The sequence below is a fragment of the Henckelia pumila genome, chromosome 3 (assembly GCF_033568475.1).
Source record: "Henckelia pumila isolate YLH828 chromosome 3, ASM3356847v2, whole genome shotgun sequence".
In the NCBI taxonomy this organism is placed as follows: domain Eukaryota; kingdom Viridiplantae; phylum Streptophyta; class Magnoliopsida; order Lamiales; family Gesneriaceae; genus Henckelia; species Henckelia pumila.
In genome coordinates this window covers 91,357,321-91,373,380 of record NC_133122.1, presented here as the reverse complement: position 1 = coordinate 91,373,380, position 16,060 = coordinate 91,357,321, and the positions used below count along the sequence as shown (strand labels likewise).

Here is a 16,060-nt window from a genome sequence, read left to right as displayed (position 1 = left end):
TTATTTTTTCAATCTATTGAGAAAAAGTAGATTTTTTATAAACAATCACTAGTTGGTTTTTGTGAACTGATTTGATTTTCTAGTGATTATTTCGTCATGAGGCATTGTACAAGTACTTAGTACTTGTGCATAAATATCTGTGTGTTATTTACTTTTACTGTTAGTTAATTATTCTGCTACATAGTGTTATCGTGAAGTGTTGACAACACTGAAAGATAACACATACTCAAAAAGTTTTCTGGTATTTCTGTGATTTCATACTGTCCAAACCTTACAGTGTTTACTATTCTATAATATCATAAATGCACTTGAAAAGTCTAAATAAAAAATGAGTGCCAAACATATATATTGTAAAATTCCATTCATATAATACATATCATGTGCTTATTATGTAGGTGGAGATATATGTCTAATGCAACGTCCCACATATAGTGTCATCCCATAAAAATTAATGAATTTATTGCAACTAAAAATAACACAAACATTTCGATCAAAAAAAATAATAATAACACAAACATGAAATAATAAAACATTTATTTGGGATAAGTGCAAAGTTTTGCACTTCTATTTTATATGATTTAATCTTGGTTTGCTTTCTTGAATAATATTATGAGTCTTTTGTTTTTCTTTTTGTGTCGTTTGTAGGATTTCAGGTGAAACCCATTTTTATGCGAATAAAAGATGCTAATGATATGAAAATTAAAAAAATTAAAAAAATTAAAAAAAAAAAAAAGCGAGAAAGGAGGAATTAATTTTTCAAGTAGGTACCCCAGTGCCCAATTTTGGGCACCCCATCAGCAATTCTTCAAAAAGGCTGAATTTGAGAAAATTACAATGGATCCCCAACATCTGATGGTGTGCCAAGACACAATTTAAATATTTTTGAAACATTTTATTACATATTTTAAAAGGTGGCTATCTAGGTCAATTTTTAAAGAAACTTGGACGAAATTTTTAGAGGAGACACGGCTGAGAGACGGAGAAAAATTGGAGAATAAGAAATCTTGGTGTGAAGACGGACGAAGCGGCTTTCGAGGATGGAGAAACATCATCTACCTTCGTTTTTATTTCATTATTTCTGCTAATTTTTTAATGATGTTCAATGACATGCTTTGTATTATTTTTATTTTCGTTATGAACTAATATTTGTGTCAAGTGGGACGACGTAACTTGGATTAGATCATATTTCGGTATTTTGATGATATATTAGAATTCTGCATTCGGTTTATTTGTATTTACCTGAATTTATTGGGTTTAATTAACTAGTCCTTAGTTAATCGTTATATTTATTTCAAATATATCGCTCGGGAAAGGAGATTTTGAATATAATTATAAGAGAATACAACATTGGTGTTTATAGAATTCGAGAGACCTATAACTCCTTTAAAGTCGTTATAATAATTGTTGTGTTATTTACCTGATTTAATATTTAAATTTTGAGAAGAATATTTAGTTTGATATTACATACGAATTTCTACTTGTACTTGGGAAAAAAAGTAGTAAATATTGAGAATTTTCGGATAATAAATTAGAAGAATTATATATACTAGTGTATTTGCACACCCGTTGTATGTGACGAAAAATTTGATTTTTTTTATTAAAATTAATTTTGGAAAAAAATCTAATAAATTTATTGTAACAAGAATGAAAGTTTTTTGGGTTAAATATTAGTCATAAGTCTATGAGAAGTAATTAAAAGATCATGAATTATATATTTATATTAGTTATTTCCCACAATGTTTTTTCAAATAATTTGAAATTCAAATTAAGACCATACCAAGAGACCAAGTTAGTTTCTCTAAGGTCTTCTTAAATAGGTATATGTATATATATATATATAACTTTAGGAATTAAATTAGTTGATAGTGGTCGAGTAAAATCGAAACTATAGAATTTTTCTCACTTGATTTTTTAATTGTGTCAATTCCTATTTTATTCATTGCAATTTTAGTTATTTGAAAATATCTGATTCTCGTATCTATGAATTGGATTAAGATGGAATTAGTTTCAAATATTTATTATAATATCATTTAATTCATTCTCTGTGGGATCGACTTGGACACAAATTTCTATATTAAAACTAGACATCGTACACTTGCAAGAGAATATTATGCAACAAGATTTTGGCACCGACCGAAGAATGAATTTTATTTGATTTATATTAAATTGTGCTAATTATTCTTAATTTTGATTAAGAGAATTTTTATTTGTTTTAATTTAATTTAATTTAATTTATCTTTGTTATGCATTTTATGCGAAAAAAACCAAAATTTTGGCTCATTGCTCTACAATTCAGAAATCTAAAAGACAGTTAAAAATTTAAAAATCATGGAGATCAGAGTTGATACAAATGGCTAAAAATAGAGAAAATAGATATGTTGGTGAAAATAACGGTCCAGTGCAAATCAGAGATCAATTAAAATTATGATAAATAATCCTTATTTTAGGATGCCAATACTTTTCACTTGAAGCATGTTTGATCAATATGGTGTAATAAACTCAGTTTAGGGATGTTGCTATTGAAGATCCAAATTTATATCTGGGGAATTTTCCTTAGATTGCTGATATTGTGAACATTCATGGCGCTACTAAGAACATCATCAGACTACAGTTGTTTTCATTCTCTCTTACGTAGAGTACTCGAAGTTGGTTGTAGTTATTGCCTTTGCGTAGTATCGCGACATGGGAGGACATAACTTCTAAATTTTTTATCAAGTATTTTCCACCTGCCAAATCGGCTTAACTGAAGATGGAGATCACTACTTTCAAGAATTAAGATTATGTGCAAGTGTATGAGGTTTGATAGCACTAAAAAAATTTAATCCGGAGATGCCCAAATCATAGCTTTGAAGATTGGGAGCAAAATGAATTATTCAATAATGGTTTGAATAGTACAATCCAGATGTCAGTGGATGCCACTTCTAGAGGATCCATATTTTCTAAATTTCTTCAGGATGCTTATGAGATGCTTGAGCATATGACGATTAATAGTTATCAATATCCGAGTGAGATGCTGATGATTAGGAAGCCTACTGGAGTTCATGATTCGAATACTTTGGCGACATTCGCTACCCAAATGGAAGTGATTTCTACACAATTGGTTGTGATCAATAAGGGAAACAAACTTCAACTGAATCTACATCACTAGTGACTACAATTACTGATACTGAAGGATTTGAAAATGCAGAGCAAGAAATTTTTTTTGAACAATAGGAATTTCAATGGCCATAGAATTAACACTTTACCCAAACATAATCATCCTATTTTGTGTAATCATGAGATTTTTTCATAATGTGAATCATCTCCGGGGTTCAGTAATCAAAAGAGTGAGGGTAGACCATCTTTAAAGGACTTGGTGAAAAGTTTTGTGTCTGAATCATCAAATCGACTTAAGAAGTATGAGAGTAGACTAGATACCATCGAGACACATGATTAATATGGGTGCGTCTATGAAAAATATTGAGATCCAAATGGGTCAACTTGCAAATTAATTGAATAATCAACCGAGAGAGGTTTTTCATAGCAACACCGAGGTGAACCAAATAGATCTTTGCAAAGACATTACTTTGAGAACTGAGACGAAATTTGGAATTTTAAATTCAGCAGTTGAATAAACTGAGGTCGAAGAAGAGCAACCAAGATTTAAGACAGCAGTGAGCCTGTGATTGTGCATAAGAATCTGCCTACGCCGAATGTTTTTTTACCGTAACCTCAACTTTTTAAGACAAAAGGTTGGATGAAAAATTTTCAAAATTTCATAATACATTCAAGAAAATTCACGTTAACATTCCATTTGAGGACGCATTGGAAAAAATGTCAAATTATGCCAAAATCTCAAAGGAGGTGATCTCTAAGAAGAGGAAGAGTAAGATGGGATAGTTTGAGACTATGAAGTTGATAGAGGAGTGCAGTGTGATCCTTGAAAAGATGATAACTCAAAAATTAAAAGAACCAGAGAGTTTTACTATTCTTTTGCAATATTCGTTCTTCTTATTTTAATAAAAAAATATATGATTTAGGAGCTAGTATTAATTTATTATCTTTTTCTATTTTCAAGAGCCTAGGATTTGGAGAGGTGAAGTCCACTATCATTACTTTGCAACTAGCGGATAGATCCTCGCATATCCTCGTGGATTAGTTGAGGATGTTCTGAAAAAAATTGATAAATTTATTTTTTTTTTCCTGCTGATTTTGTGGTGTTAGATATAGAGGAATGTAAAGGACGGCATACATTTTATCTCGGGGATACCTTTCTTGGCTACTGATAAATCCAAGATAGATGACAAAAGACTAGAGTTGATTATGGAATTTGAAGGTGAGAAAGTAATTCTTTTACTTTGTTTAAGGAGGCTAGCAACTCATCCAAGGAATATGTGGTCGTGATTGAGTAAAAAAAGAAGATGAAACAATGTTGCATAGTGGAGGCTGAAAAGGAATTAAAAGAATGAAAGATCTAAAGGAGATAAAGAAAGTGAAAAAGATATTAAAGTCCTAGACGATTGTTTAATATGTTTGGAGGGTGAAATAGACGAACAAAACCTCCAAAAATGTGACAGAGAAGGCCTAAGATCAGCATACAATAAGGCTAACAACTTTAAACGAAGCGCTTTTTTGGAAGAAAACCCAAATTTATTTATTTTTTTTTACATTTAAGTTGTTTGTGTTCTTGTTTATTTAATATTTTTAATTTTATTGGTAACATGTCTTGTTCATGCGCGAACATTTAATTTTTACTTTTTAGATCCTTAAAATAGTGAGAATCTCATGCACCAACATCCTTGAACTAGGAACGACGATGAGCATGACGGCCACTAATGTTCGTCGTGAAAATCCACAGGTTGGTGCATTCATCTTCTCTGTTTATTGATTTACTGTACATTGAGGAACCTAGATTATTCCTATTGTTGTGTTCAAGTTTTAGTTCTTTTTTTATAGTTTTTTTATTTTTTCTATAAAGAAATTTTTTAGTCATTCTTGTGTTTAATTAAATTTATTGTCGTGCTAAATTAACAGTTATTGCTGTGGCCTATAAAAAAAACTTTGAAACCAACTGTGCGAAATTTTTTTCTTTAGTTCTCATAAAATTCATGCACTTAATGCCTTGATCATCAATACTCTTGATACTTAGAGAATCTTTATGCGGGTTTTGTGATTCCGAATAGATTTTTTTATATATAGATTCTAGACTCTTGTGATTTTCCTTGATATCGAGATAGATTTTTATGAGCACAAAGATGATATAGAAATTTATTGAAATAGTTTGGCCTATTTTCATTTATTAATTTTAACTTGATATCGAGATAGATTTTTACGAGCACAAAACTTAGTATTAAAATGGGATAACAACATTTTTAGTCCTGTTGTTTGCACTTTTTCATTTTTGGTTCTATTAACAGTGAATTTTTATTTTAAATCTTATAACTTGCATGTTTTTTTAAAGTTTTGGTCATGTTATGGTGAATTTTCATTTTTAGTCCTCTAACTTGTGTATTTTTTTCCTTTTTTATCCTAACGTATATTTTTTTTATTTTCAATCCTTTTATGATCGATAAAAAAAGATAAAAAATGAAAATGACTATAATTTAAAGGAAAAAATACAAAATATATGCAAGTTACAGGAATAAAAATGAAAATTCACCGTAAAATGGCCAAAATAAAGAAAAAAAAACATGCAATGTAGAAGACTGGAAATACAAATTTAACGTTAGCAAGAAAAAAATGAAAAAAAATGCAAATAACATGACCAAAAATGTAGTTTTCTCAATTAAAAGGAATGGATTTGCTTGAAAATTTATTTATTAATAGTCATTCACATATTTTTTGGTATATATGCATGAGAAATAATTAAGCGCAATGATCCGTCTGTATGATTTAATTGGGAATCAAGAGGAAGTCTAGAACTTGCTTGAATGTCATTCAAGGTTAAATACAAACAATATGTGGCTTAAGAATGACATGGGAAAATTTTTGAACCATTTGAGTCTTTCAAGCCATCAAATAACACCGTTTAATCATTAGTCACCCTATTAAAGATTGTTTGAAATCGTTTATTTAGTTCATTCAGTCTTAATATATCTATTTTTGGTCCATCTTTTCTCTTATATGCTCGGATATGATATAATATTAAATGCTGCTCTGATCTAAAATGTGTTGTGATCAAGTGTTGTCAATGTCTATTTTTGAACCATTTGAGTCTTTCAAGCCATCAACAATACTCTTTACTCACATGGTCAGATTCAGGGGAAGCGTTATTTTTTAAACACAGGGGGATTTATTTTCAATTGTCTATGTGTTTTTTGCCCAAAAAAGAAAGAAGGCGGAGATTTAAAGTAATAAGTATACATTTAAGATTTTTTTCTTATTTTTCGATAAAATATACTTACTTAGTTTTTTTGCCTTTTTAAGACACTTTAATTTTAAACTTAATGGATAAATATAATCTTCTATTTAAAAAGTATTAATCCTAATAAACTCTTGGTTCCATCTTGTGTAGGAATCTAATCAAGGAAAGTGCCATAGGGTTTCTATACTCTATATATATGTGATAAGGGAACGTGGCTAAATAAGATAGAAGAATAGAAGTTTACTACAGAAAATCAAGAGCTTTGAAGATTGAAGACCATAGAAGATTTTCTGGAGTAATTGTCCAGTCGATCTTTGTCGTGTTTCTGTGTTACCATGGCGTGTTGAGAACATCGAAAGAAAAAACTTTCAAGAGTGTTGATTGAAGAATTCCTCATGTTGAGAAAAATAATTTTTTCATAAAAAAATAACTAGTATTGCTTTTCCTAAACAGATTATTTTTCTAGTGATTATTTGGCCCCCCATAATTATTTTTAAGTTATCTGTGCATTTAAGTTTTATTCACATTTTAAATTTCTGCTGCATGTTGTATTAGGTGTTGAGAACACCAGTGAAAAGCATACTTAAATTTATACAAGTGTTTATTCCTGTCACGACGTCAAATCCTTACACGTTGCATTCCTATATTTTGATTGTAGCCATTAGCGAGCCGATGCCTAAACTATAAGCATGAATGTTATATTAACCGAGTCATGTTCGTTAAATATACTAGTGGAGAAGATTTGTGAGGGTTGAGTCTATGTGTACTCGAGAAACACTTTTAATGAATATGGTTTTGATCACACCTATACATTTTTCATTGCATTGATTTTTTTAGGTACGCTAGATTTGATAAATATTTTGAATCTCGAAAAAGTCTTTTCGATATGTGTAAATAAATTCTAAACTGAGTTGAATGTGTTTTTGAAATTTTAGTATTGCGTTAATGAATTTGTGAACGTCACTAGTTACATAAATTTATTTAGGTTTTCTATTGGGTAAATGAGATTAACAAATCACACACATACATGATAACTCCTGCGAACGTTTTGGTGAACATTTGATTTGAAAATGAACATGAATTTCTGAGGTCGATTAAAGTTACAAGATTTTACAACATGATCATGAATTATTTATTCATGTTTATGATTCTTTGTTTTCCCTTTCTTTGTATTTTTTATTTTATTTTGCTCGAGGCTATCAAAATTTTAAGTTTGGGGGATTTGAAAATTAAAAATGGACGATTGGCAACCCAGTTCTCGCTGCTATACAACTTTTGGAAACTATTATTACATGTTTTAAAAGGAGGCTAGGTCAATTTTCATAGGGATGAAATTTCGAGAGGAAAGACGGCCGAGCGAAGAAGGAGAATTTGAGAACAAGAAATTTTGATGTGAGATGAAATGATTTTTAGGGACGGAGAAGCATCATCTACCTACATTTTTTATTGCTTTCTTTCGCATAATTTTTGAAGATGTTCAAGAACATGCTTTGTTTGATTTTTATTTTCGTTATGAACTAATTGTTTTGTTTATAGGGATGACGTAGCATGACTTAGTCCATGTTTTTGATATTTTGATAGATATATTAGAATTCGTCAATCGGTTTATTAATTTGTGTTTTCCTATATTGATTGTATTCAGTTAATTGATCACTAGTTGAGTCGTTATATTTATTTAAAATTTAACACTCCGGAGAGGAGATTTTAAATAATACTATGGAAGAATACGTTATTGGTGTTTATAGAGCTCAGGAGATCTATAACTCCATTGACTGTTATAAGAATTGTTGTGCCATTACTGGATTTAATATTTAAACTTTGAGAAATTTAAAGTTAGATATTAGATATGAATTTCTACTAATCACTTGGGAAAAAAAGTAGAAAATATTGAGAATTTTGGCTAGTAAACTATAAGAATTTTTGATATAGATATATTTAATTAGGAATTAAACTGGCTGATAGTTAATTGTTAGGATATCAAATATCCAAGTTTTGGTGTTTGACAAAACTAAGAAGCAAAACTCTGGAAGAGCAGTAGCTGATCGATAAACAGGAGCAAATCATAAGAGCAGATCTGCAGAGCAACCAGTAGAAAAGAAAGAAAAAATAGTCAACAGAAGAATAATGGAAGAATAACAGATGCTCTCCAGTAACCAGTCAAAGCTATTAACATCTAGACAAAGTCTCTCGTACACTGATGGACTCAGAACTGTACAGCCGCAAAAGTGTACCTTCTCACAGTGAACTAAAAGACAAGAAAGCGGCTACAATAATACATATATGTTTGAATCAAGATGATTGTTTTCCTGTTCCTATAAATAGATACCACAAGCCAGTAGGAGAACCATCCGGCTCACAAGAACTCACAATCAATCACATCATGCCAAAGAACAACTGAACACTTTCAGTTGTTCATATACAAGTAGTAGAAGATTTTGAAGCTTATATTGCAGATCATATCAAGGGCTGAAGAACACTAAGCACACACTTCAAGTAAACCAGATCTTTTTTTTTAGGATCACATTGTGTTAAGTTTTGTTTTGTTAACATTATATTCATACAGTTGAGGTGCTGCAAACCTCTGTAACTTGATTTCAATCAAGGGCTGAAAGCAGTAGAGTGATTAGGAGTTTCAGCTGTAGGCAGTAGGTTAAGTCCTAGCTGAGATGGGTTGTTTAGTCAAAGTTTTCTAGTGATACCTTCTGGAAATAAAAGAATGGGTGACATAGGAGCAACTGAGTCTCCGAAAATTTAGAAACAAATTCACGTGTTGGTTATTTTCTATTGAACACACACACATCTAGTAGAGTTGCTTTGATACAAGTTCAATCTCTCAGTTGACCTTGTTCTACACATTCTTATGTTTGTTGGTTAACTGCTAGGAGAAACAGAAGAAAGGAGATTTCAGTGGCTCATACTACTAAACTCAATACTGAATCAGTAGGGGACTGATTCAACAAGTCATTACTAGGACACTTGCAGCTCACTACCCATTCATTTCCAGTAGCACAACGATCTTCACAAGTGTTATCAGAGCAAGGTTACTTTATCGCCTCTGAAAGATGCATCAAATGGTAGAACATCATGTTTAGTACCCTCAAACAACTGCAATTTCAAGAAGATCAAGGCTTGACCTACTGTTAAGGATATTTGACAGAAACTGATTCAGTGAGTAGAATAATAGCATATTTTGAGCAGAACAGAAGCTAACAGACCAATTTACAGATGAACCTTGCTACTCAAAATCTTTAACTAGCTAAAATAATGACAAGAAAACCATGTTCTTAACATTGCATGATGATCAAGCATATATAAGAATTTATGGTGAAACAGAAGCCGACAATCAGCAAACCAGAATCAATATTGGAAGGGAACTGGAGTGAGGGGAAATTTCAACCTCACAAACTCTGGTAAGGACAACACAAATCTGGAAAAACAACAATCACTCATTTTGGCTCATGACTAAGCTTTCTTATCTCTTAACTTTTAATTTTGGCATTAATTTTTCAGTTTGCTTCACTTCTACTCTATTATTTGTTTTTGTGCAACATATATTCACGCAACATTGGTATTGATAGGAAAATATTTGCATAAAATAAAAAGGAAAAACTCAGTTAAATAAAGATAGTTATTATTCATAGATGATTCTTTACAATTTTTATCTCTCACTCTACGGAAATTATCCAGTAGCTCATCCAAGTGCCCATTTCACGTGAATGGAACTCAACATAGAGTGAGAACAGATTCAATATCTGAATATCTTTCATGATCATCAGAAGACGAACACCCTCAACATTGTAGACGTCCTCAGAGTTGGTCGTCTGCAGTCGATGTTTATACTTCTCCAGCCTTATCTTCTCCTTCGGCAGGAGAAGTGCAGCATTGCGAGATTGGAGTACCGATATTTTAGCCCAGAGAGATTCTGTCTTCTGCAAGATAAAATCTTCATATTCCTTCATTCTTGCTTCAATCTCGGCATACATTTTTGTTAATCTTATCTATTTGTGTGTATCTGGACTTCTAGCTTGAGCACTCATTTTATAGATATATCATGGTATACTAAGAATTGCACATAAATGCTCACTCTTTTCAATGACATGACATGTACAGTCAGGAATGTGAATAGACTCCCTTGCGTTGAAAACTGCTAACTTCACCGACTCTGACAAGAAAGATTCTTTGGAGTCTAAGAAATCTCTATACTATGGATGGGCTGCAAGATGGAAGAGACATTATTCAACGGAAGAAGTTAAAGGAACTGGACACTATCTAATCAACAGTAGCAGAAGAGCTGATGACACCAGCAGAAGCCTATCTGCAGCAGTACTATCAGAAGCAGAATTCAAGGAAATTTCAAGACTATTTGGAAGACATCAGTGGCATAACTTTAGCAGAAGTAGTAACTAAGGGGGAATGATAGCAGAACATAAACATGAAAAAAGTATATCAGCATAAATGCTCTGAGAATTAATAAGCTCAAGAACCCACTTAACGCTCAGTTCTCACTACTGAACCAGTGAGGCTTCACCCATTAAAGGTAATTACTGCTAGAGGAAATCGCTAACTACTCAAGAAGGAAGAGCAAAAGAGCAGATTGACTGAAGTAGTAGCAGAACAGTAGATGCGGAGAAATTGAGAAACTATGAAAAACAAGTCCAGCAAACTACAAGAATTGATATGAGGAAAATGACAAAATAACTTAATTGGCCAAGTTTTGTCAAAACATCAAAAAGGGAGAAATTATTAGGATATCAAATATCTAAGTTTTGGTGTTTGACAAAACTAAGAAGCAATACACTAGAAAAGCAGTAGCTGATCGATAAACATGAGCATATCATAAGAGCAGATCAGTAGAGCAACCAGTCGAAGAGAAAGCAGAAATAGTCAGCAGAAGAAGAGTGGAAGAATAACAGATACTCTCCAGTAACCAGTCAAAGCTATTAATATCTGGACAAAGTCTCTCGTACACTGATGAACTCAGAACTGTGCAGTCGCAAAAGTGTACCTTCTCACAGTAAACTAAAAGATAAGAAAACAACAACTGTACAACGAATATGTTTGAATCAAGATGACAGTTTTACCGTTCCTATAAATTGAGACCACAAGACAGTAGGAGAACCATCCAGCTCACAAGAACTCACAATCACTCACATCATGCCAAAGAACAACTGAACACTTTCAGTTGTTCGTATACAAGTAGTAGAAGAGTTCCAAGCTTATATTGCAGATCATATCAAGAGCCGAAGAACACTGAGCACACGCTTCAAGTAAAGCAGATCTTTTAGGACCAAATTGTGTTAAGTGTTGTTTGTTAACATTATATTCATACAGTTGAGGTGCTGCAAACATCTGTAACCTGATTTCAGTCGAGGGCTGAAGCCAATAGAATGACTAGGAGTCTCAGTTGTAGGCAGTAGATAAGTCCTAGCTGAGGTTGGCAGTTTATTCAAAGCCTTCTAATGATACCTTCTTGTAACAGAAGAAGGGGTGACGTAGGAGCAGTTGAGTCTCCGAACATCAAGAAAAAAATTCATTCGTTGCTTATTTTCTGTTGAACACACACACTTCTAATAGAGTCGCTTTGATCCAAGTTCAATCTCTCAGTTGACCTTGTTCCTCACATTCTTATGTTTGTTGGTTAACTATTAAGAAGAAACAGAAGAAAGGAGAGTTCAGTGGCTCACACTACTGAACTCAATACTGAATCAGTAGGCAACTGATTCAACAAATTAGTACTAGGACTATAGCATCTCACTACTCTTTCATTTCCAGTAGCACAATGATCCTGACATTAATTGAAATCAAACCTCTAAAATTTATCACTCTTGATCTTTTCATTGCACGAATTCATATTTTATTCATTTTAATTTTAGTTATTTGAAAATCTCTGATTCTCGTTGATTTTAAAAGGATTAAGGTCGCATTAGTTTCAAATATTTATACTAAAACTTGATATCATATGCTTACGAGCAAAAATTATGCAACAATTTGCATCCCAACTTTATCAAGTGCACTAAAAGGTATCATATATATATGTGCATTAACAAATTCATATGTATTATGTGCACAAAACGTACGCAGGTGTTATCGAATAGATTACCTTGCCAAGAACGTGCCATATGACATTTTCAGTGCAAGGTGGGGTAGAAAATGAGCCAATGTATCGATAATACTTGTGTGTTTTTTTCCTCAATTCTGTGGGATGGAAAGGCCCGAATGTGATGGGGAAATCTTCATGAATCTTTACCTCATATGCGAGCTCATTCAACTGGCTCTGAATCTGCATGCATCCCCACATGAAATTTCTATTATTTGCGGTATATTAATTAAAGTACGAAATTCAATAAATATTTTATTTGGTTTATTTCATACTTTGAAATTATTAGTCGAAAAGTGTACCTTATCAACAAGTGGATCAGGTCTTCCTAATTTGAAAAGAATGGCCACCACTGTCTCACTACCATCCTCCGCCATGTGAACCAGATGAAGCTCTGCAGCATGCCTGCATGCGCATATATATACAGTTTGTGTTTTATCTAGAAATTTGATTTAGATAAAATTTTGGTCCTAGCTCCAATTCATCAAAATTTATTCTTTCGTGCAAAAATTGGATTTTAAGCATACAAGTCCTTTTAAAAAAAAAAAAGAAAAGAAAAGCATATTTAGTCCGACTTTCTAGAGTGTCACGAATGTTGTTGACAGTTAAAACATAACATAAACATTCTAAGAAAAATAAAAAAATTAACTGTCAAAAAAGAGAAAAAGTGTATTTATAACATTTTCTCTCTTTTGGGATTGAGTTATGTCCAAATCTCATTTCATAAGATGATATCAGAGCTCAGACCCACCATTATGTGATGGACTGCTCTTAATGGGCCACCCGTCCTATAGTTGAGCCACCGTTAACAAGGCGTATATTCATTGGGGCAAAAGTGGGCTACTCTTTTGATCTCACGCACCCTATGGTGCGGGGGATCCACGTGCACCCGTACCCAAAACAACTTCGATTGTCTAAAACTTTTTACGGTAGAAACGTCTCAAAATTGCGAATCCAATGATATATCATACAATACAAATTCAATCTCGGTGGTCGAAAATGTGAAGATGGCCGAAAATTAGGTGAAATATGCAATTTCCGGCCAAATTGATATTTTGAAGAATAGTAGGATACGACTTAAATAGGATTTTAATATATTTTTATTGTATATTTTTTATACTTTTCATTTTTGTTTACTCGAGGTAATATATATTAATATGCTGCATATTGCTTTTATATGTCTATTAAGTGTACATGGAGACAAAGTTTGCCCACCAGTTTTAAATTCTCTGGATACGCTCTTGCCCGTTAATGTGTCCATGCTCTAGTCGTTTTATTCCTAGGCATGAGAGAGGTGTGTTGGTTTGTTAGTTGTGTCCCATATCGATTGAGTAAATATCCTGAAAATCCAATATATGGGATTGGACAACCCTTCCCCTAGAGCTAGTTTTTAGCGTTGAGTTATGTCAGCAAAATCGATGCTTAGAGTTCACAAAAATTAAAAAATATCCTTCTCAATGAGACATATTAGTTTTTTCTTACTTTTAACATACTCTTTTTTTAAGAGTATGCTCAAATTATCTTTCTCAAAAAAAAAAAAAAAAGTATGCTCAAATTAAAGTTGAAAAACGATATGTTAAAGTAAGAAAAAAAATAATATATATTTATATATGACGACGAGAGAAAATTCAAAAATTGGTTTTATAAATTGATCTCTATGAACTCAAAGAGTATGTTAAGAGTCAGAATATATATATATATATACAGAATATATATTTATATTTATATTTATACATAAAAAGAGAAAATTCTAAAATTGGTTTTGTAAACTGATCTCCATAAACTTTTGGTTAAATTTTTGTCCGAAGATCGACAATAATATAAATTGATTTTTTTAATATTTGAATTGTTCTCACCGAAATTAATGACGATATGACACAGACATGTTTGACAATCTAACAAAACTTGAGCAAGATGTGCGAAAAGTAATTATTATACTAAGACCAAATTATGATTCATTAGAAGATCAAAATCACAAATAGTCCAATTTACCGGAGATTTTTAAAATTTCCCAGCTTGGAAATGAGAGCACCATAAGAAATTATCTATCGAGAGAGTTTTTGACCACCCATTTTCAATCTTAGAACATGCATGAATCGATCCGCCGATGTTTCATAAAAATATTTATTACATCGTCCCAATTATATAGGTTTCTTTTCTTTTTTTTATTGTTCTGTTATATAGTCAACTTTTTATATTTAGTCGCATTTAATTTTTTTTCTCGGTTTTATTACTATACCATATTAATTAAATATTTAACAACACAGCCAGAGATAAAATACTAAGGATGTATATAAATTGGCTTTCCAATTTTTTTTTATATATATAAAAAAATATATATTTGAGACAAATAAAGTAAAACAAAGTAAATTGATCTATAGATTATATGTACCGTTGGCCATTAATTCTGTGCTCGGAGGGGGCATGCCAGTGCATTTGCTTCAAAGTATACATCTTCTCGTCCACAATTATCCCTCCCGAATGGTCGGGATAACGAACCTGCATCAAAATATATATATGATAATACATACCCACTTTGTTAATGACATGCATAGGTAGAATATAATTCAGGTTTCTGTATTATTAATATATTTTACTTGTAATAATAACCAAGGCTTATTTCATTTAATTAAGCGAAATTAATATTATTATAACTAACCCCAACGTTGTATTGGTTGTTAACCAAAGTAACATTTGCGGAGCCATAAAATCTGATCAATGGCTTCAGATTCTTGTTGACGACCACTTTATCTGTCAAAATATTGATGGGAGACTGAAACTTCCCAGTCCCGCACAAGGAGAAGTTCGGGCTCAGGTGCCCCCAGCTGTTCGGGCCGGTGGACCCGGTGTAAGTGAACGGGATGACTCCATCAGCCCCTGGAATATTCAAGAAAACAATACATGACTCTTAGGATTCAGAAAACATCAAGAAATTTAGAGGTTTATAAGTTCCAACACGGGTCGAGTCGGGTTGGGTCAAATAATATACTTACTCGAGTTGATGAAGAGGAACATTGTGATTACGAGGAGGAAGAAAGGTATTGTTGGAGCAGACATGATAGCACAGTGGCCAATATGTTTTGGTGATGTCTTTTTATAACGTCGAAATATTGCCCTTAATATATGAACATAAACATTCAATGTATATTATCTACCTATAAATAATAAATAAATATATTTAAATATGCATTGTCATACATTAAATTCACGAGGAAACTATGTATATATAATTATTGTATTGAAGTGGACATGAAAATTGTACGTGTCCGACACAAAATATAAATATAGTTTGTACTGTGTGATATGTGATGATCGAATTTTGTTGAATGATTTATATTATTTGAAATGACGTAAATATATAATTCACAAGTTTTAAATGATTTATGTGATTTCTAATAGTTTATATATAGATGGTTAGCTTTGAAAAATTATATTATTTATTATTATTTATGTACGGTTAATAAATTTTTAAATTTGTGTATTATTTATCATTGTTTATGTATTTTTTTCTATTTTTGCCAAATTATTTATTTTTTTCGAAACTTTTTTTAGAGAGTTAACTCACCTAACCTGCAACATGTGGCAGCTAGGTTGGGGTTTTTTCCAATATATAAAGATGG

At 31.9% G+C, this 16,060-nt stretch overlaps 1 protein-coding gene across 3 annotated transcripts in view; it reads right to left on the bottom strand.

Moving 5' to 3' along the window:
• Positions 1 to 15,539, bottom strand: part of LOC140892687 (alpha carbonic anhydrase 1, chloroplastic-like) — a 28,230-nt gene extending 12,691 nt beyond the window's left edge. The window contains exons 1-6 of one of the 3 annotated variants that reach the window (XM_073301647.1): positions 15,434 to 15,539; positions 15,100 to 15,317; positions 14,833 to 14,939; positions 12,743 to 12,845; positions 12,444 to 12,623; positions 8,341 to 8,417 (exon numbers count right to left, since the gene is read on the bottom strand). In XM_073301647.1, coding sequence (XP_073157748.1) covers positions 8,352 to 8,417; positions 12,444 to 12,623; positions 12,743 to 12,845; positions 14,833 to 14,939; positions 15,100 to 15,317; positions 15,434 to 15,497 — 738 coding nt within the window. In that variant the 5' untranslated portion in view covers positions 15,498 to 15,539 and the 3' untranslated portion in view covers positions 8,341 to 8,351. Of the gene's footprint in view, positions 1 to 8,340; positions 8,418 to 9,196; positions 9,449 to 12,443; positions 12,624 to 12,742; positions 12,846 to 14,832; positions 14,940 to 15,099; positions 15,318 to 15,433 lie in introns of those variants that run through there. The other 2 variants (XM_073301645.1, XM_073301644.1) reach the window with 2 other exon arrangements.
• Between the last annotated feature and the right edge of the window lie 521 nt (positions 15,540 to 16,060).